The following is a 23,440-nucleotide window of genomic DNA, read 5'->3' as shown; positions in this document are numbered from 1 at the left end:
CTATAAACCATATTCCTAGAAATATATTCTCTAAGGATTAGGGTTGCTAAATACAGAAAGGTATAAAAGAATAAAAATACAAAAACCATGAAGTATCATGCACTCATACATGGCAGCAAACTATGAAGGAAAGATAAATTAGAAACATTTGAATAGCTACAAGAGAGAAATTATACAAAAACCATTCTTTATCTATGAACAAGTCAGAGGCATGGGCTAGCATTGTGGCAGCTACCCACTTATTTCCCAAGTGTTTTGTGAATGTGTATTGATATCCTGTGTGGATAGCAGGATCTGACAGCTTAAAATGCATGGCATTTGTACGGCATTACTCCATAGTACAAATATGTCTGTGCTTTCTACAGGATAATTTAGCCACTTCTAGTTAATTAAAATTCAATTCTCACAGTTTCCAAAACTTGATGATGTACAATGAAATGTTTATGCCTGTGAGAGTTAGTTTTTTGAATTTGTAACTTTATATCAGTCACCCACAGTGCTTTGAAGATTGATATAAAAAAAGAGAATTTAAGCCTTATTGAGTTTTCTATCTGAAGACAACAACTACAAAAACCCTTATAGATGTCTAATTCCAGTTATCAAAAACCTGACATGATCAGAAGGAAAGAGTGTGACTGACAGGCTGAAAACACGATGCATAGATAAGATGAATATGGATCTTGCTGAAAAATATTGGAAAAAGATGTAAATATATTTGGCTCCTTAGCTATCATTCTTTTATACACCTTTGGGAAAATCACAGAGGAAATCTCAAAATCATAGCAGTGTTCAAAAAGACATCAAACAAAACCTTAGCTCAAAATCATGCTCCATGATAACGTTTTTTTTTCCATCTGCAGTTCTACAACTCATTGGTAAAGAAACATTCGCCTAGGTTTCAGAGTTTTCAAAAATATGTCACTATGCTTCATTTTAATACTTGTGCAGGGTTGCTCTCTAAACTACTTGACTTTGTCTCATGTGACTTAAATGGCATTCTTTTGTCGATGTTATTGACATTCTGTTTTAAAGGTTTTGGGTTATAATATAGTTTCACCATTTCCTTCCTTTTATGTCTTCCTTTTGCATCACCAACATCAGTCTTTTCTAGCAACCGTGATGGATGTGTGGGCTCATTCTAACGATGGCTAAATACAAGTTATGTCATAACTAGGTTCAACATGCCTGTTCAAGTGATTATTACAAAAATATGTTTCTAATCACAATTTCCAAGTATTTTTAAGTTACATATTTTAAATTACCTCATTAAACATATTCATTTCTTTACTATCTAATTTAAAGATTCAAAGAGTCAGGAGAACATGTCAATGAATATTTCTTATTTTACTCTTACCTTTTAGAATAGGTTGAAATTCCTTGCCTTTGTCTTCACTGATTTTCCCTTCCAGGGAGAGGTATGCATTCCTCATGTCCTCTGTGGCCAGAGAAACATTATCCACTTTCTTCTGCAAAAATGTCAGCTTCATCGCCTGCTGGCTCATTTCCTCTGCCATTTTTTGAATCACAGCTGCATGTAAAAGAGAGAGATTTAGTACCATTAAAATAATAGACACAACACCTGTCAAAATTTATTGTACACCATAACACTTATAGATTTGAGAATACAGACCACGTTTCAGTGGCAACATGAACAATGAAGCTTTAAATTAAAAAATTTTTAATAATTAAATATCTTTAATTTTTACATTTTAAAGTTTTCTCATAATTTGTCTTTTAAAAAGTCTTAGTTCTGTCATCACATTCTGAATAAATACAAATATAAGGGTTTAAAATCTAAAGCAATGGGCTTCCTGTCCCCCAGCTAGTGGCTCATTCCTGCTCTCACACCGTGTCCCAGCGCTGAGTGTATGTAGTTTCTCACATGTACGGTGCTGTAGTTGTTCAAGTGTTACTTTCATTGCAGTACTCCTTGATGACATCAGATCCCAGTTACAGTGACTCTTCTGTACAGTAGCAGTAATCACTGCGGCTTTACACACTGCACTGATTCAAAGACCTGCCAGTATTCTATAGATATTGAGTCACAACATAAACTAAAGGACAGTATGAGGTATCTTAGCCAGATTCATGTTTAAAAATTATTTTTTTGGATTATCATCCAAAAAACAGATTATAATATGGCATTTCCTATATATTTATCATCATTTTTCACTCATATTCAACTTTTATTACCGTCCTCCTTGTCACCATTTTTTTCTTGGAGTTCTCCTTCCTCCTCCTCAGTGACTTCCCCTACTGCTAAGTCTTTCAATCTATCTGTCTGTCTATCTACCTACTTATCTATCTTATATCTATTATCAACTATCTAATACATGTATGATATTTCTGCATGCATATATATATATATACACACACACAGATTCTATATGTGAATTTGTATGAATCTAGTTTTTACGTGTGAGAGAAAACATGATGTTTGTCTTTCTAAATCTGGATTATTTCTCTTAACAAGATGATCTCTTGCATTTTTAAAAAGGAGATGTCTTTAAATATCATTTCTCAATGGGGTGCCTTGCTTTGTTTACCAAAATCTATGCCACTATTGAAGAGATGCTATTGGCACTAACTGACTTCATTTTGGGGCTAAAGTTAAGTCTGAGATGGCAAAGTACTGGGTAGGACAGAAAACCCATCCCAGGCTGACTTTTGATCAGTACAAGGTCTTAGGAATACAACCATTTCCCCAAGTTATCAGCACCCCTTTGTGGTGTCTTATCAGTCAAAACATCTTTCCCATCTCTTTTAACTCAGTCAAGCTGTCCCTTCTACATCAAACAAAAGCTGAGTTTGATTTTGGAAAACTGTTATGTTCCCTGGATGTGTGATTGCAGCATTTTTAGTCTCCTGGGTTTGTGCATGGATTTTTTTTTCCCACTGCTTTATATAAATCTTTTCCATCTGGGAACCTATAATCTAGTGCAGTTTCTCCAAACAATTAGCAACCATATAACAGGATTGGGAAATGTGTTAATCCATCACCACCGAAATGGTGTTGACAATTATTGGGTTGAAGGTGACAGCAATTAAGACCTGGGTTGCTATAGTCTTGCTTCTGCTGCTCCTGGGTCTGCTCGGCCGTTCTATGGTCCACAGCTGTGTGACTTTCAGCCTGGTTACTGTGTGCCAGTTGCTGCTGTTCTTCAGCTAGACAGAAGCAGAGAGAGTATTCAGTGTTAGCATTGGAAGGGCCTCCTGTTTTCCAGTCCTGAGTGATAATGGGACTGACATTCATTTTCCTGTGTACTGAAGCGTGGTGATGAGGCCGACTGCAGAGTAAACTGTTTCTGCCCCATTCATAGGACAGGGTAATGCCACATCCAGTTGGAGGTTGGGGTTCTAATTTTGCCTTGGAAAAAAGAATTATTCAAAATTCATGTGGGTGAAAAATGGACGGAAGCCTTTGCAGATGCAGCCTTTGAAACTGAGTGGATATTACAGTCCATTATGGTAAAAGTAACAGCAGCCCTGTAAGGAGGCTGATTTTTCAGTAATGCGTTTCCCAACTGGTGGCTGCTGGAAGGAGTGAAAGCTGCATGTTCCTTACAGCTGGACACCAAATCAGCTGCTTAATAAACAGTGCATTTAAGGACTTGTTCCAAGACTATAAAAAATAATAAATGCATGGCTTCTGATAAACTAATAGTAAAATTAAGCAATTATAGGTATATATCTCCAGGGAAAACAACCCATAAAGTCAGTGACATTCCACAAAATTTAAGGAACACCATGTCTTACAAATCAAATAATTTAAATGTCTATATAATATTTCTTTGGAAAAACAATTTTGAGAGATTAATTTAAAATATTAAACCCTTCAATAATACATGTTTAAATTATAGACTTTGAATGAACACATTTGATCACTGTTGCCTACATATGGACGTGTATAAATATGTGTTTGCTGTCTAGCTGGATTTCTTTTCCTATGAAATTCTGTGTCAATGAAATGGCAATTGAGCTGCATGTCAATGACCGCCACGATGCACATGTGGCCTTGCTGACAATCCTTACGTTTTCCTGCTTCTTAAACATGCTGCAGGTTTGCCATTAATTGGGGTTTGTCTTCATTATCGCGTTGAATTTTGCTGTGCTGTTCTTCAAGGACTTGGGCTAATCAATGATTTTTCAGTTGTGTAGAATTTGTTTCGATGTCCCCTCCCACCAAAACCAATGAGTTATTTAGGAGAAGAAATTGTTGCAGTTTTGAGACAAGAACAGTGGTTTGAGAATTAGGGTAAGGAGTGAAAAGTATTAATTCCCTGTGAGGCCCCAACAATAATGTTCTTAGGGTGTGAATTCAGACTGATTCATGCAAAGATATCTCCGAAATAACAGTGCAGCTCTGTAGGGGGAGCCCAGCCAATCACCTTGCTTGTAGGGCAGGGTCCCCTGAGGATATTATTTACTTATAAAGATTGCGTGTGTGCTCCCCGCCCTTCCCTTCTGTTTTCCTGTTCTCGGGAACCTCGGTTCTGTAAGTCCTTCCCTTATTAAAGCTGAATATTCTATAATAATTTCTGTCTGCCGTTCATTTACTCGATAACACAGCTCTTCTACCATGGCTCCTCTGTGGCTGGGATAGTAAAGCATGTTTCTGACAGTTTGCATCTCTGCCCACTCAAGGGCATAACTAAACAGTAAAGCAATGGCTTGCAAATTGGAGTCACTCCTGTGACCATGAAAACATTCCCTGGGAAAATGGGAACCTATAGCTTCAGAACCCTACCCCAATTTAAGAAATTTCTGCATGGAGCATCCATCTTTGTTTTTAGCAAGATGGTCACGTGATTCTGTGCATGCTAAAGCTTGTGAACCACTGAAGGAAAGCAGCATGATCGATATTCCTCTGCAAGCCGACCTCATGCCATTCCCCATTCCTCTGGGCAGTGAGGAGTGTCCAGACCATAGACTGTAAATACTAATCACAAAATGAGCAAATGGTGTACTATGGCTACAATAGCTTGTCCCTTTCCTTAATGCATACTTTCAGGAGTTTGACCACAGAAAGAAAAAGCATTAGTGAATTTAAAAGTGAGTGAGATAATGTGTTGGAGTTAAAGCAGAGTGGTCAGAGTGCTCAGTGCCATGGCAGTGTGACACAGGCTCATTACCATAGAAACTTCCTCACTCTCAGCTTTTTATACGAATCTTACATCTTTGTTGCTGCTTTCTACTGTTTTAGAATGCTATTAATGTTTCTTTAATTTTATTATAGATAGAAACTAGAAGTCTTTATGACTTGGAGACTAAACTATTCCTGGTTTTTTTTTTCCCAATTCTTCTCCCAGGGCCATGGTTCATTGGACCTATGCTGGACGATTGGACACATGTGGATTTAAAAATTTCAAGTTGTTAGGTGATTTTGATTCATGGCTCTGGTTAGATCCACTAATTTAGAAAAGAATTGAAAGATTTTCCAAAATCTAATACAATTTATTGATACGAGGCAGATTTTTTTCTATATTCACAGTAAAATTGAAATATAAAAGTCAGTCTTCATGGTTCTTAACTAGGATCCTAGTTATGGCTATAACACTCTTTAGAGGCATGGTTTATTACAATCTAACAGGTGAAAACCATGTGCCCATCATTCTGCCGTTATAAACAGTGGCATCGTGGCATTGGCAAGAATTGCTCAGGATTCCTCAGTTCTCTCATGTACCCATTGTTTTTCTCTCTGTGGTTTAGACAATAGGGTCCAGCAAATGGATTATGGACCATAAAAGAAGCTGTTGCTGTCTCCCCAGTGGTCACATCTAAAGTCTACTGATGGCTCAAAATCCCTCCAGAGTATACTCCTTCCCATTCTGCACCCAGGCTGTCAGTCTTCCTTCCTGCATAGCTGTCTTTGTGCTCCCACTCCAGATTCTAGTCAGGATGAATCAATGTGGCTTGTTAGTTGTCAAAATACTGAACCATGCCTTCAGAAAAATACATAATAATGCCATATAACAACTTACATAATTAATCTTAAAACTATGATACTAGTTTATTTCAAGTTGCTTATGAGTATGTGATAAAAGATATATTCTTCAGGATGTATGATGAATAGAATTCCAGCCCAGCACCATCTGAAAACTGTTTCCTGTGTCACATAATATAATAATTACAAAATAGGATATCATGGCATATCAATTTTATGCTGCTACTCTTTGTGGAATAAATATCTAATAAAGTGAAAAAAATGTTTAGGAGACCAAAAGTCAATTAAAAACTGAAATATTATTAATGAGTATCTTTCATACTTAAATCTTAGATGTTAATTGAACTTTTAGAAGTTATTTAGTTAACATCTTTTAGAAGTTAACTAAAATCCAAAAGTCATGAATTTGACTACAGTTAATAGTTTTATCTCGGAAAACTGGAAGGAAAAACATTTTTAATATTATTAATAACATAGTCATATATAGGAACACTCGAGAAAAAAATTCCATAAATTGGGATTGTAAGAATATAGTCAATCCAGGTGGTGTACAGCTGTATTTGGAATGCTTGATAGGATGAGGCAGGAAGACTAACAAGAGTTTCAGGCCTTTCTGGTTAAAGAGCGACTCTGTGTATAACAAACAAACAAAACATCATTGATGTGAAATAATGGAAAAGAGAGTACACCGGATATTCCAGACAAACAGAGCAATTGAGCAGGATAAGAACATCATCTTGGAGACCCAGACTTAGCTTCAGAGAGAAGCCTGCTGCTGGCAGTCACTGTGTTCAGACATCTTAGATGGGGTCAAGATGGCCGTGGTGTCAGCAAGCGTCTGAGCATAGTCGTGCTGGGTTCATATATATGCGCCACATTTCCTGCAATGCAGCAAACACACAGCCAAGGGACAGAAAGACAGAGACGGGAAGAGACAGAAATCTTTAATAAATAAATAAATTTTAAAAAAAAAAGACAGAGAGAGCTTGTGCTACAGAAACACTGGAAGGATTTTTGGGCTTTAGTAGTAATCTTTGGGACTAAGGTTGAGAAGGCATTTTATAAATTATTCTCCTTGTTAATAATTTACATATATATGATAAACATCTATATTTGAAACAGATGATATTTGGAATACAATATTTGAGACAGCCTCATATATATTATATGAAACCAAATATAACGTGATCAGTTGCTTGATAAAATGAAATCTTTTCTAATAAATTTAAATGCAAATTTAATGTATGTGACATAGCTATAAAGTAAATAAATGTTCCTTTGTTGATGTTGCCCCAACTATGACTAAATGGTGCTTACATAGCTCTAAGGAGAAACTACATTTGTATTGCCCTAGGTATTTTTTCTGATTTAGCTATCAAGGAAGATAGACAACATTTAAAAGCATGCAGCTCTTATAAATTGCAAAACATGAATGTTACCACTTTTCTTACAGTATTGTTCCGAACAAGACTTCCAGAGCATCGACAATAATAGACATTACAGATTTACAGAGAACTTGTGCCCTACAATGGCTCTGGATCTGAGTGGGAATTCTTCAGAGAAAGTCAGAGTAGCTTCCTGTGTTTAATCATTTTCCTGAAAGGGACATTTTGCTGATGTATTCTTGGTAAAAGAAAAAAGCATGCCAGGAGCCAGGAGACACCAGCAAGCCTATCAGGGATTATTAAAATATGAGTGGTTTATGATTTCTGTGACTTGACATTGTCTCTGTATTTATTATCTTAATTAATGTATTAGTTTGGAAATCAATATGGTGGTTTCTTAGAAAATTGGGAATTAACCTACTTCAGGACCCAGCAATACCACTCTTGGACATGCACTCAAAAGATGCTCAATCGTACTACAAAGACATTTGTTCAACTATGTTCATAGTAGCATTATTTGTAATAGCGAGAACCTGGAAACAACCTAGATGCCCAAAGAATGGATAAAGAAAATGTGACACATTTACACATTAGAATTCTACTCAGTGGTAAAAAACAATGACATCTTGAAATTTGCATGCAAATGGATGGAACTAGAAAACACCATCCTAAGTGAAGTAACCCAGACCCCAAAGGATGAATATGTTATGTGCTCACTCAAGGTGGATACTAGCTATAAACAAAGGATATTGAGCCAATAGTTCATGATACTAGAGAAGCTAAGTAACAAAGTAAACCTTAAGAAAATAGACCCTCCTGGAAATTAGAAGCAAACAAGATTGCAGGGCAAAAGCTGTGAGCATGGGGGTGGGGGCAAGGGTGGGGATGATTTTGGGGGAAGGGGAGAAGGGGAGAGGGAAGGGAGAAAGGAAGGAATGGCAAGAGATTAGGGGAGTGGGAGGGTGGAGATGGAGGAATGGCGGATATAGGAGCAGGGAAGAAGAGACCTACAGTAAGGGATCCATTTTAGGGTTGGCAAGAGGCTTGGCTCTAGAGGGGATTCCAGATGTCCACAGGATGTCCCCAGCTAGGTCCTTGGACAGCAGAGGAGAGGGTGCCTAAACTGTCTTTGCCCCACTATCATGCTGATGATTATCTCGAATATCACCATAAAATCTTCGTCCAGCGACGGATGGAGATAGAGACAGAGACCCTCATCAGAGCAACAGATTGAGCTCCCAAGATCCAGTTGAAAGGCAGAAGGAGGGAGAAGATGAGCAAGGAAGTTAGGACCGCGAGGGGTTGGTCCACCAAATGAGGCAGTGTGCCTGTTCTAATGGGAGCTCACCAAATCTAGCTGGACCCAGTCTGAATGAGCATGTGATCAAACCAGACTTTCTGATTGTGGCTGACAATGGGGGCTGACTGAGAAGTCATTGATAAAGACACTGGGACTTGTTTTTACGGCATGTTATGGCTTTTGGGGACCCTAGTCTATATGGATGCTCCCTAGGCCTGGATGTAGGGGGGATGGCCTTGGACTTCCCATAGGGCAGGACTTCTGGCCCTCTCTCAAGCAGGGCGGGAGAGGGAGGAAGGGGTGTAGGGGAGCGGGAGGGGATTGAGAGGAGAGAAGGAAATATAAATAATTGAATGGAAAAATAAAAATTAAGAAGAAAAACATATGAATCCACCTGTAAAGTTAAAATAGATAAAATCACCTGACAGAATTGGGAGCAAAGGGATTGGGGGAGAAGGGAAGATGGAAGAGGAAGAGGAGGGGAGATAGAAATTGGGGAGGAGAACTTAAGGGAATAGGATAGTCGAGATGGAGGAGGGACAGAAATGAGGGACAGAAATCTTGATTGTGGGATCCATTATGGTGCTAGCAAGAAACCTGGCACTAGAGAAATTCCTAGTAATCCACAAAGATGACCCCAGCTAAGATCCTAAGCAACTGAGGAGAGGGTGCCCTAAATGACCTTGCCCTGTAGTCAAACTGATGAATATCTTAAATATCACCATATAACCTTCTTCCAGCAACTGATGGAAACAGGGGCAGAGACCCGCATCAGAGCACTAAACTGAGATCCTAAAGTCCAGCTGAAGAGCAGGAGGAGTAAGAATATGAGCAAAGAGGACAAGACCATGATGGGTACATCCACTGAAGCAGTCTACCTGAGCCAATGGGAGCTCACCAACTCCAGCTGAACAAGGAAGGAACCAGCATGGGACCAAACTAGTTCCTCTGAATGTGGTTGACAGTTACATGCCAAGGGCAGACTAAGGGGCCACTAGCAGTGGCACCAGGATTTAAATCTACTCTATGTATTGGCCTTTTGGGAACTTATTTTCTTTGGATGGATACCTTGCTCAGATTAGATATAGTAAGGATGGCCTTGGACCTTCCTCAAGTCAATGTGCCTTACCCGATGGACAGAGGAGTGGATGGGGTGTGGGGTGGGGAGGTAAGTGGAGGGAATGGTAGGTGGGATGGAATGGGAACTTGGATTGGTATGTATAATGTAAAAATATATTTTTTTTTTTTTTTTTTAAAATTTTAAAAAAATAGTAAAAAATAAGTAATGCATTCTTACTATAGTTTTTATATATCAGCATTACTGAAATAGTGAGTAAATGGTTGAACATTACTGTTGTCCCTCCCCATAGCTCTTATGTTTACAGTTTCAGTATGTATACTTTACTAAAGCTTTTGTTTAGACAGTAAAGCTTTGCTTCATATACTGTTACTGCATTCTAATAAATTAAAATTGTTCATTTTATTACTTATCAAGTATGGCATGTTGTAGACTTAATGAAGAGATTATAACATTACACTTCCTTACTTAGCATCTTGCTAGAACTGGGAAGTTGGGGCCCTTGTCTCTGATACATCTAAGTGATTGTGAAGATAGACCATGACCGAGGCAGTTCATAAAAGAGAGTGTTTTACTGGGGACTTGCTCACACTCACGGTTTCAGAGTCTTGCTCGGAGTCTTTTATCATCACAGAGGGAAGCATGGTAGCACATATGGCTCTGGAGAAGTAGATGAGAGCTTTACATCCCTATCCCTCAGCAGGGAGATGTGAGAGAGAGAGAGAGAGAGAGAGAGAGAGAGAGAGAGAGAGAGAGAGAGAGAGAGAGAGAGAGAGAGAGAACCTGTCCTGGAAACCTAAAAGCCCACCCTCAGTGACAGACTTCATCCAACAAGCCACACCTCTTCATCCTTCTTCTCTTTCAAACAGATCCACTTCCTGGTGTCTAGGCATTCAAATATGTGAGCTTGTGTGGGCCATTCTTCAAACCACTACGTCCACACTTTATGGTGGAGAGGGTTTGCTTGGGATTTAAGTAAAAGGGTTTTCTCTAGCACCATAGTTGTCCCTGTACTACCCAGTTCAGACCAACCTTAAATATTCAGAAGTAAGAAGCCCCGCTATGAAACAAACTGGGGAAGAGAAGGGATATAACACTGAATACTGAAGTCTAATTTTCTATTGACCTTGGATTAAAAACAATCATAAAATATCATTCATGAATCCTGGAAAGAAAGTAGGGTTTTGTTTTATAAACAGGGAAACAGTGATGACCTAGAGAAACCCAAAATCTTGAAACAGGAACCAAGGAGCACAAGGTCAATCCTTCAGTTAGTGACAAGTGGAAGAGGAAAGGAAGCTGTCAGGACCAGTGATAAAGTTTTCCCCAGAAGCACCTGCCCCAAACCTGACAAGGGCACCTTCCCTTAATCCCCAGAACAAAGGACAATACAGGACAATACACAGAGCTAGCAAGTGAAGGTCTTTAGTTTCTTAACTCATTCATGGATGATTAAGACCTGTATGGTAGACTGTTAAATCTTTTAATTTATTTTGAACATTCTGGTGAAGTTTTAAAAATACTGATAAAAAGAAAAATACAATTGAGGAATAAATTTCCAATGTCCTTATGCATTTGTGCACCCACATAAAGCAAGTGATAAAATTGTCCTCCGAATTGCAGGGGGTTAAACACCACACAAAGATCTTTGGGATCTGGTGTTCACACGAAGCTCTCTGCTCCGTAGTGCATTGAACACCAGATCCCAAAGATTTTTGTGTGGTGTTTAAGTCCCTGGCAAGGCTGTTAAAAACTCGAAATTCCTGTTTTACAAATTCAATAGTTCATGTTATCTTTTCCTGGCTGTGTTTGTCAAATAGAGCTCAATACTTCCATTCAACCCAATTTATATCCCAGGATTTTGACTGGCAGCTGCAGAGGGCTGATAGGATCTCTTACAGTCTGCTACTTTCCTGTGATGAGTAGCCTGGTTGATCGATGGTCCTTTATTTTTTCATTTAGCAATGGTTCTGTGTCCACTGATGTATTCTCTTCAACACAGACTGCAGAGGTTTTCTCAGCAATCTATCTTCCCTTTCACACAAGCACAGACTGCTTGCTTCTGTGGAGTGCAGATCTCTAGGTCTCTTCCCCTGTCTTCTTTACATGACAGATGCAGCTACAGAGAAGCGCTAACTGAAGCCAGCAGACTATGGAGACCATTGTGCACTTATTTTTGAAAGGCATCGTTGGATTTTATTTGTGCTCCTTTGGTCTTATGTTTTCTCTGCTAAGCAAACTCTGATATTGGTGATCAAGGACTCAGAAGCAAGGTCAGCAGATTTCAAGAGAAACAGCTTTCTTATTAGGTGTGTTTATTTGTTTTCTATTTAATAAGACAGATTTAATTTGCAAGTTATTTTTTGCTGTTGTTATTTGTTTTTGCTTTTTAAGATATTTTTCTTGAGCACTTTGAGCCATATGGAGTACATCAGTAATGTCAAGTCAGTAAGGAGGATGCTCTCTTTCCTGCTAGTTGCCTGAAAGCCTTCCTGTGGTGTATTGACTTCTAGCTGCTCCAGTAGCATCAGGTACACTGGCAGGCAGATGCTCAGTGTACTCATGAAGATGAACTCAGTAAGCTGAAGTAGTCAGCTTCGCAGACAAAGGCTCTGAGCATCAATGTCCTTTAGTCAAATCCTACACAACATTACTGAGCAGGAAGTTCCCATAACACAACATACGTCCTAAAGCAGAAGACGGTGAAGAACACTGGGAAAAGTCAACTTTGTGAAAATATAAGAAACAGATTTGTTTCTTCATTTATATAGTATAAATTTCAAGATGACGAATTTGCAATGTATTGTAAAATAATCTCACTTCTGAAGCCATGTATTTAAAATGTTACTTTGAGCAGTTTTATAACTGGTTGAATTTTTTTACAAAATGCAAAATAAAATGTCTGTCATGTGTTTACAATGTCACATGAATATGGTCAGCTTATTCCATATCTTTACTTATCTTCTCAGTATTCATTATTGCTGTGATAGATATTTTAAAATGTAATTTTGTAGACTTTTTTTTTTTTAGAAAACCTGCATGGGGTCAAATGCTTAACAACTTGGCAAAAGGATCTTTTATAAACTAGTATGAATTAAACATAAATTACTTTTCTTTGTGATATAATAGATATAAAGCCTTCTTCCACTTCAGAATATTTTAGAGACATCTACTGGAGAGACACAGAACTGCAAATTTTATCTCACAGCCATTAAATGTTATATTACTCTAGGTATTAAAAAAGTCTCTAATATAATATTGTAAAATAAAATAAGGTTCTTACTAGTGGAAAGACTTGTGACCAAGTCCGGAAGTCATATAACTATATGAAAACTATTGCTTTGATGTCAGACCTAATATTTGCTTCTCCCCCTAAATTACCAGTCATGTAATTTTTTAAAAAAGGATTTTTTTAGGTACTATCCTGTTTCGGTAGGTAAACTACCACTAGATCCCAGGGTTCTGATTATTTGCGCTAGAGCACACACCGAGCAAATAAGCACATTGGAATAGGAGCTGGGAAGAATTACCCAGTGGGTTTGATGTGCAGCATCTCTTGCTGACACCCAGAGGATGGATTTCAGAAGGAAGAGGAGAAGAGCTGGGAAGAGGTGAGCACTCTTGGGGAAGCATAAAGAGGAGGGTCTAGCTACCAGTAGGTCTACTGATACTTATCATATATTTAAACCATCTCTCTACTGCAATCAAATTAAAAGGAAATTATATTTACATTATGAAATCAATTTTGTTTCTGGAGATGAAACTACTTTGTGAAGCAGAGATTTATGAAGAGCGTATGGAACTTAACACATTTTCTACGAATAAACAACCCAGTGATACTTTGAGGGATAAGCCCTGAAATAATGGCTATTGTACCTACATAACCAGGTATCTACATAACCAAATTGTAGAGGTCTCAGCAAAGGTTTAAATAATGGATCTAGTCAGATTGATAATTCTTGCCTTTTGGGGCAGCCTGCCTCATGAGTGCTGTCAAACATTCTATCCTTATGGGGGACAATTTGATCCACTGTATGAAAACGAAAGGCTGCTACATATTTATTAAATGTAATAGGCAAGGGGATAGCTTGGGATGTTATTAGGTAGGTATCAGAATGGAAAAGTGTGAAGGAAAAAATAAAGCAGGAAAGAACCAGTGAACGCTGGTTCAGGGACAGCATGAGACAGTGACTCTTGACCCTACCAGTATCAGTTGCACTCATAAAAAATGCAAGTACTTCATGGACTACAATAAAAATAAGAGAAACATAGCCAGGATTATGTCTGAGCAACACGACATCCTTTTAGAATTAAAGCTACATTAGAATTCACACTATAACTATTTAAAATAATTGGGCAAATATGCTACTGTAGCCTTATTTCCTCACAGATTTCTATAGGAAAGACACTTAACAGATTAATCATCAAACGCTGGCCTTTTGTGTAGCTTTAATTCGGTGGCTATGACAGGAAATCATCACTGATGCTTTTCTGAGACTTTTCTTTGCCAACATGTATTGAAACAGAAAACTGAAAATCTAACATTAAAGATAGCCATAGGTGGCTCTTAGGAAGAATTTCAGATGTGATTAACTACATAATATAAACCACCTACATTTAGATACTTGGTAATCCCTGTAAGAAGCCAATGGCAGTATAGTTATCACTTAGTTTTGTTTCTTGTGGGTAAATTTACCATCCCGGAGTTCTGTAGCTTCTCTCTCATCTGCATGCATGTAGTCTGCCATAATAGCTAAGAATCGATTAGCAAGCCCAGGAAGCTGAAAGTGGGGCATGCCCAGCTCTCAGTGGTTGGGCCCAGGACATGCTTTGACATATTGCTTTGCTCCGTGACACCTGCAGTCAGCTATTCTGTGCAGTGGGGTGTGTAATGACAGCCTGCATCTGAAAAGACACTTTGCAAACCAACACTTGATTCATTAAAAAAGCAATCAGAGGATTAATATTCTTTAAACAAAGACATAAGCAAAATTCCAAATAGTGTCAAGATTTTTAAATAACGTAACAATGTGTTTAAGAAACAAATGCATTGTAACACTGTGACTATATTTGCATACCTTATAAAAATGAATTCTTTGAAAACAGTAATATATTTGGATCTTTTTCAAATATTTTGTATTACCTCATTTCTAAATATTTTCAGTGTGGGTTTTATTTATTTTTTTTGTAAAAGTTTTATTTTACCTGGTTACAAGGTAAAAATTTACTGATACATTTCAAAATGTGCTGGATTTCATGTTATCTATGTAACTTAAACCAGGCCCAGAGAAAACAGCAGTGTGGAAGATTTGTCCAGAGATCCTCACTGCATGGGCTGGCTAGCCATGGATAATATCCCTGACTAAACTGCATGACTCTTGCAGCTCTTGCATATGATTCTCTGTTTCTTAATGCAACTCCTAATGGTTTCTCCACAGTTACATTAAGTTTTAATCACAATCTCCTACATTGTTGATTGAATTCCCCACCACTGCTAATGGCCTTTCTTGTAATATTCATCCACTTAAAATATGAATGCAGATGTCACATCTTATTTGTCAAAGAAAAGCTGTTTAATCTGAAAGCAGCATAATAGGTGCACGGATGTTAGGCTACCGCAGGTGTCTGTGTGCTTGATCAGCCTTCCACCAGGACATCCTTATAATCTCTGCTTTAAAAAAATGACTCCTTTAAGATGAAATAAAACTCACCTAATTATTCATTAGTTACATGGTATATTCTCTAACATGAACTGTCATTCACATCCCTGTTATGTCAAGTAGTTGAAATGGAACAAAGCCAGAGTGTTGTATAATTATTTTATATGGGCTATTTCTAATCATTTTATTTAAAGTATAAAATGACAATTTACAATAATATTTTAAAAAGGATGTGTTTGTAGTTTTAGTTAATAATAAGCAATACAGTGAGATCTTACTCATTTCTTAAAACTAACATAAGCTTGAGAGGAACAGTGATGGGGCAGGTTATGAGATTTGTGGGTGACTTACGAAGTTTGAAAACAGCAGCAGATTTAACATCTGGCTGCTTAGTAATTTTCCTTGGTGCACAATTGATCCATTTATGCAGGAGAATTGTCTCTATTCTGTCAATTATGTTTTAAATAAACGCTGATTGGCCAGTAGCTAGGCAGGAAGTATAGACGGGAGAACCAGACAGGAAGTAGAGGCAGGGCAAGGAGAACAGGAGTATTCTGGGAAGAAGGAAGCTCTTTCCACAGTCCTGCCCAGACCATGGAAGAAGGAAGATGTGACCTGCCCCACTGAAAAAGGTACAGAGCCATGTGGCTAACATAGATAAGAATAATGGACTATATAAGTTATAAGAGCTAATATGAAGCCTGAGGTAATGGGCCAATCAGTTTACAATTTATGGAGACCTCTGTGTGATTTTCTTTGGGAACTAAAGACTGTGGGAACTTGGCAGGAAAGAAACCCCAACTATCAGGCCCTTATGTTACACATTCAACTACTTATTTATCAGAAATTTTTATTATGATATTATTATGAGCATATACCTTTGAGCTGACAGTTTGGCCCTATGTATCCAGGACAGCATCTCCATTCTAATGAGGTCACAATCTTATGCTGCATCCTATAGACAGCATTGGATGTCTTCTGCGATCTGGAGAGGAAAGGAATTGATACAAAATTATTTGTTTTATGTTAAGATGGAATTAGGACTTACAAATATAAAGTGCTTAGAATAATTCCTAAAATGTAATAACCATTTAGTCTTGGTACTATTATAAAGTCTTAAACATATCATCAGTATTATATTCAAAATAGCCAACAGGATTTCTTTGAATATGCAACAAAAAGCATGAGTAGTTTTACTATTGGTATTTTAAATTAATATCCATCACTTCATTTTCTAAAGATAAGATAGTTTTGCTTTGCATAATGTTTTCTAGCTAGATAAGTATTAGAACTTACTTTAATTCTAATACATGCTTTGAAGCTGAAGAGCACAAATAATTGAGAAATAAAATAACTTGCTCAAATGCCCAGATCTAAAAGTTGTAGAATTGGAATTTTAATCTTGATTGTATGAGTTACGCTTATGCTACAGGAATTTGTCACAGCCAACCCTAGTGAACTGTACAAGGGTTGTTGGTGAAGAACTGAATTAGTGGGGTTTCAGTTTCTGTAGTAACGAACAGGTAGGACAATATATCACAGGTTATTTTTCAAGACCAGAATGAGCAACACCATTCTTTCCAGCCCTAAAGGCACCAAGACATCCATCTGCATCTACTTCAATAAGTTATATTCAGTAAATAATTCTGTTGGAGGGACTATCATCTTTAGCCCAACTGCTAAAGTTAAATAAGGAATGAAGGTGGAATTTATTTAGTTTGTGGGATTGACTCTAGGACTTAGAACTTTGTTGAATCATGCTAGATGGTCGATGTTTCTGCTCTGGAAAACTGAGTGTCTGTTGCATGAAATGTTGATATAATAAAATAAATTTAGATATCTATTGTATAAATACAGAAATCATGAACAAATGCAAAAGACCCATTCAAATAGACACAAAGAGAAGAGATAGGAATAAGGATAAAGTAGCTGGGTTTAGAAAAGAGTAAAGAGCAGGAGAGGAACTCACCTTGAACCCAGAACAATATGATAAGGATTACCATAGTAATGTTTTCATTACTCAAGAATTAACAATGTGTTCTTTGTGCCTTCCTTGACAAGAAAATTGTCACAAAGGGAAAAACAGCTGAAAGCAGGGCCACAGCTTAGCTCTCTCAAATCCCTACGATGTACTCAGCTCTCTGGACTGTGAATTTCAGTCCTCAAGAGACTCAGAAACACCTGGATATTATGTGTCCTTCCTGTGCATTGTTCCAGACTGCTGATGCATCAGATTCATTGCCTGGGTTATTTGTATGATAATTGTGTACCTTAGATTCAGGGCTTGAGTAGCAGTGCTACAATTTCTTCCTCTCTCTCTCTCTCTCTCTCTCTCTCTCTCTCTCTCTCTCTCTCTCTCTCTCTTTTTTTTTCTTTCTCTTTTGTTTTATCAGTTTCTTTGTGAACATCTCTAGTCAAGCTATGGTTACTATGTGGATTTGGAGAATTTATGAAGAGCTCAGCCTTACCTTATGACAATGGTATATGTGTGTACGGACATCCATTATAATATACTCATATGTGCAATGAACAACATGGTCACTAATATAACATATACATAATAAAATATATCCATATATGTAATGAACAGTATGGTTACTAATATAATCTATACATAATATATTCATTTATTTATAAATGAAGGAATAACCATTATTGGAAAAAATTCATTGTTAGAGAAAATATTTTTGTCAATATCACTTTCACAGACCTTTACTTACTCTGATATCTCAAAAAGATACTTTTAGAAATGCTTATCTATTAATTTTTATAGCCATACAGAAATATATGTCATGAAAAACATGGTTACTAATATAATGTATAAATAATATAGCCATCTAAGTATGGTCATTACAACATATAAAAGAAGAGCTGCTTATACATGCACAATCACAGGTAATGATTTTCTATACTTTTAATACAAGTCATATATGGACTTTTATCTAAAAAATGTTAATAAATATTAGATGTTATCTACTATGCCTTTCATAAGAGTCTCAGTTCAGGCTTGTTGACTAGGTTAATAATACAACAGTGACTATGAATCAAGAAGGTTCACACCCCCTATGCACTCGCAGGGTACTAGGCAGTAAGCTGAGTACATGACTGTATTAGCTCACATGATTCTCAAAGCAAATACACAGCACAGGTATTATTAGTAATCACATCTTAATTTACTAAAGGTAATCTATCTAATCTAATATAGAGACTCTCTCTCTGCTTTGCCATACAGTGCCTGGAATGGCTATTCGTATGTATTTTAGGTTTACATGAAAAACATCTATTTTCAGAAAATATTGCATACCTTTGGGAACAGAGTCCACTGGACCAGCCACAGGATCCTCTCCCATTTGGTGTGTAAGAGCCGTGAGTGTCCAGTATCACTGTCGGAGATAACTTGGTATGTACATAAGCACACCAGTTCCTGCGTGAACAGCAATTATTGGTAGAAAAATTCAATCTTGGTCAAAATCATTTTCAAAGACCTTTGCTTAAATACAGAAAAGAAAATGAACAGTGTTTGATAATTGTATCTAAGGAGATTTGAAGAGACAATATATGATGAAAATAATCAGAGCCTACATTTTGTTAGGCTTAGAAAAATCCTGAACTGTTCTTATATTTAATTTTAGTATTTGTACTGAGATCAGAGACTTAGACCTCTGTCTATTACTTTGGGAGACACATAATAAAATATAAGGTAAAAAATTTGAACCACATGGTTTGACATAAAAACTGACATGTTGATTAATGGAATCAAATAAAAGACCCAGATGTACATCTACACACCTCTGAATACTTGATTTTTTAATAAGGAAGCTAGAAATATGCAGTGGAAAAAAGAAAGCATCTTCAACAAAAAGTGCGTGCTGGTCTAACTGGATGTAGGCAAGTAGACAAATGCAAATAGATTCTTATCTATTACCCTGCACAAAACTCACGTCCAAGTAAAGCAAAGATCCCAACATAAATCCAGTTACAAAGAACCTGATAGAAAAGAAAGTGTGGGAGAGCCTTGAATGCATCGATAGGAGACGACTTCCTGAACGGAACACTACCAGCACAGCACTGAGATAGACCGACAACTGAGAAATGGGACTTCATGAAACTGAAGAGCTTCTGTAAGTGGAAAAGACACTGTCAGTAAGACAAAACAGCAACCCACAGAATGGAAAAAGCTCTTCACCTCCACATCTGAAAAGGGGCTAATATTAAAAACACACAAAGAACTCAAGAAACTAGACACCAATAAACTTTATAATCCAAATAAAAAATCGGGTTCCGATCTAAACAGATTTCTCAAGAGAGGAAACTCAAATGGTCATTAAACATTTGAAAAAATGGCATTTCGTCAAGATGGCGCCGAAAGCCAAGAAGGAAGCTCCCGCCCCTCCCAAAGCCGAAGCTAAAGCGAAGGCCTTGAAAGCCAAGAAAGCAGTGCTGAAAGGCATCCACAGCCACAAAAAGAAGAAGATCCGCACATCGCCCACCTTTCGGTGGCCCAAGACCCTGTGGCTACGAAGGCAGCCTAAATACCCCCTGAAGAGCGCGCCCTGGAGGAATAAGCTTGACCACTATGCCATCATCAAATTCCCCCTGACCACCGAGTCAACAATGAAGAAGATGGAAGACAACAACACACTTGTGTTCATTGTGGACGTCAAGGCCAACAAGCACCAGATCAAACAGGCTGTGAAGAAACTCTATGACATCGATGTGGCCAAAGTCAACACCCTCATAAGGCCCAACGGAGAGAAGAAGGCGTATGTTCGGTTGGCTCCTGATTATGATGCTCTGGATGTTGCCAACAAGATCGGAATCATCTAAACTGAGCCCAGCCGGCTAATTCTAAATATACACTTTTTCACCATAAAAAAAAAGCATTTGAAAAAATGTTCAACATTCTTAGTCACCAGGGAAATGAAAATCAAAATGATTTTAAGATTCTGTCTTATACCTATCAGAATGACTAAGGTCTAAAATATAAGTGCTGTCAAGAATATGGAGCAAGGGGAACATGCCTCCACTGCTGGTGTGAGTGTGAACTTGCACAGCCACTTTGGAGACCAAAATAGTGGATTCTCAGAAAATTGAGAAAATAGAGCTACCTCAAGACTCAACTATAGCACTCCTAGGAATATATCCAAAGAATGGTCCATCCTCTCACAAGGTCATGTGCTCAACTATGTCCATATCAGCTTTATTCATAATAGCTTGAAACTGGAAACAACCTAGAAGTTCTTTAACTGAAGAATGGGTAAAGAAAATGTACATTTGCTCAGTGAAGTATTACTCAGATGTTAAAAACAATGACATCGTGAAATTAACAGCCAAATGGATGGAGCTTTAAAAAAAAAAATCATCCCAAGTGAGGGCACCAGGCTTTCTTTTGAGCCACCAACCAGCTCTCAAATCATGACATGGAGATTTATTATTTATTATGAATGCTCAGCCTTATCTTACACCTGTTTTTGGTAGCTCTTATAACTTAACCTGTTTTTCTTTACCTATGCTTTGTTTCAGGGCTTTTCATCTTTCTTTTCTTCTGTATGTTCTACTCCAACTATCTGACTGGTGGCTGCCTGACTGGTCCCAGGCATGTCCTTCTCTTTCTTTCTCGCTCTCTCCTCCTCCTTCTCTCTTGAGACTAGATTTCTCCTCCTACTGTTTCTTTTTGTCTGTCAGTCGCACCTTTTCTCTCCCTGCATAGTTACTGGCCATTCAGCTCTTTATTAGACCTATTAGGTGCCTTAGGCAGGCAAAGTGAAAAAAAAAAAACCCACATCTTTACATAATTAAAAATGCTGCATAAACAAAAGTCCATCTTTACATCATTAACAAAGGCAATGCAAGCAATTGCAACTCATCTGTACACAGTTAAAGCAATATTCCACAACATAAGTAAGTGAAACAATCTTTGCCTAGTTAAGGTAATATTCCACAACAAGTGAGGTAACCCACACCCAGAAAAACAAACATGGTATGGACTCACGTATAAGTGGATATTAGCTGTAAAATAAAATGTAATGCCATGGTCCACAGACCCAGAGAGTCTAAGTAACAAGGAAGTCTAAGAAAGGGATGCATGAATCTCCCTGAGAAGGGAAAATAGAATAGATTTTGTGGGTGGATTGGGGGCACACGGGGTTGGGAATAAAGGGGATCAACTTGGGGGAGAGGGAAAACTTACTGGGAGAAACAATTGAAATTGGGGGACATTTTAGGGGCGAGGCGGAAACCTAGTGCAAAAACAAACAAGCAAAAGGAACACCTCTTTGACAGCCACATTTGCAGCATGGTTAGCACCATTACTTGTTCTCTGGAGTGGGACAGAATGGTAGAATGGTGAGTGCAATCACATTATCAGTGACAAACGATAATGGCACACAGCCTTCAGGGTCACAGTTACTGTGTAGGATATTCTTGATGTGACACCATTGCCATGTACCAGATGCTCAGTGTGATGGTAGGTGCTATGTGCAGCATTTGTGATAGGATGAGAGAAGAGAGCTACATTGTCCCCATTTCTTGATATAGCTGGAGTTTGCTTTTTGGGTGGAACTTATTTTCTATTTTTAAAATCAATAATAAAGTATTATTAAAATGGGTCTTACAAAATTACAGACAAGTGACACACACACATATTCTTGTGGTCAAACTGTGATGTTATCTTGTTCAAGAATTTACCAAATTTTATTTTTCTTCAATTCTGGTTCTCCTCAGGCTGTGATCTCAGCAGAGTATTGCAGATGACTTCTGGTCCAGCAGGGGTCAGACTTTGACCAGTAGCAGACAAAGCAGGTTATATGTGTGATGTCTACTTTTCTGCTTAACCAGCTGGTCCTTCCTGTCAACTGACTCTTTCAGGATGTCTCCTTAAATAGTATATTTTTCACTTATAGATGTATAATTAGAAAGATAAAAGGTGGGGGAACACAGAAGTTTCTCACTTAATTACTTGATCTGAACAAGCACTTGTCAAATTCAAGTGCTTTAGATGTATCTGTTTATAGTAACCATGACAAGAAATAGAAGAATAATAGAAGTGTATAATTAATGGGAGAAATTAACGTGCTGGAAACACTCTAGTGTTTGCTCTGGCAGTGACATAATGGAAGTACCTGTTTGTCAACAAGATGAGAACTTTCCTCTCTGATGTGATGCTTCTGGCATTTCAATGTCCTCAGTCTTAACTGTAACTTTTCAAATACTGTGTGGACTTAGGACATCAGGGAAAAGAGAGACTTGTCTGGACAAGATTTAATTTCTAATCACCCCCTCCCCATGATTTTCATCTGTTTTTTTCACAATCCCTCACATTCCAGGTCACTCAGGCTGGAGCAAGGAGCTCACTTAAACTATGTATCTACATGACTGAAATTGTGTTATTCTCAGTTCTTGATTTAATCCTTTTCAATAGTATTTTTGAATTTTTTTTTCTCCTGCTATATGTTGATGGAGGAAGGTAATTGGTAAATTATAATAAACCAACTGTTGGCCTCATAGCTTAGAACATAGGTGGGTGGAATAAACAGAATAGGATGCTGGGTGGAAGAGGAAGTGAGGTCAGACTCTGCTCTGCTCCCAGAGAGACTCGACAGCTCTGCTCTGGAGCAGAGACGCTATGCTTGCCATGCTACACTCTCCCAGGATGGACAGAGGCTAGAATCTTCCCGGTAAGCGCACCTTGGGGTGCTTACACAGATGATTAGAAATGGGCTAAATTAATATGTGAGAATTAGCCTAGAAGAGGCTAGATAGAAATGGGTCAAGCAGTTAAATGAATACAGTTTGTGTGTTGTTATTTGGGCATGAGCTAGCCAAGCGGCCGGGGTGTTGGGGACGCAGCCCCGCCGCATCCTATTACAACAGATGGCTGCCCAACGTGAGGCTAACTGAATCCACAAAAAGCCTGAGAAAGCTTGGGAAAGAATGGAGTGAAGCATGTTTTCTTGGTAGCAACAATTTTTCGGGTCTACTCTGCTTGCTAGAGGCAAGCAAGCACTCTCATCTAAGAGAGGCTTCCTGACTCAGCTTCAACTGCAAAACCCTGCAGCTCATTAAGAGGTCCTG

General features: G+C 38.0%; 2 protein-coding genes across 2 annotated transcripts in view; one reads left to right on the top strand and one right to left on the bottom strand.

Moving 5' to 3' along the window:
- Positions 1 to 23,440, bottom strand: part of Mmrn1 (multimerin 1) — a 48,288-nt gene that overhangs the window by 17,021 nt on the left and 7,827 nt on the right. Inside the window, exons 2-5 of the mRNA XM_050162340.1 lie at positions 18,672 to 18,791; positions 16,246 to 16,352; positions 3,052 to 3,165; positions 1,355 to 1,528 (exon numbers count right to left, since the gene is read on the bottom strand). Coding sequence (XP_050018297.1) covers positions 1,355 to 1,528; positions 3,052 to 3,165; positions 16,246 to 16,352; positions 18,672 to 18,791 — 515 coding nt within the window. The remainder of the gene's footprint in view (positions 1 to 1,354; positions 1,529 to 3,051; positions 3,166 to 16,245; positions 16,353 to 18,671; positions 18,792 to 23,440) is intronic.
- LOC126513801 (60S ribosomal protein L23a-like) lies at positions 19,724 to 20,213 on the top strand. The gene has a single exon (XM_050162341.1). The coding sequence runs from the start codon at positions 19,724 to 19,726 to the stop codon at positions 20,192 to 20,194; it is 471 nt and encodes a 156-aa protein (XP_050018298.1). The 3' UTR covers positions 20,195 to 20,213.

This window comes from Alexandromys fortis, unplaced genomic scaffold, assembly GCF_014885135.2.
Source record: "Alexandromys fortis isolate MF-2015 unplaced genomic scaffold, M_Fortis_MF-2015_v1.1 scaffold_117, whole genome shotgun sequence".
In the NCBI taxonomy this organism is placed as follows: Eukaryota; Metazoa; Chordata; class Mammalia; order Rodentia; family Cricetidae; genus Alexandromys; species Alexandromys fortis.
Note: the sequence above shows the minus strand (reverse complement) of the source record. Positions and strands in the feature narration are given on the sequence as shown.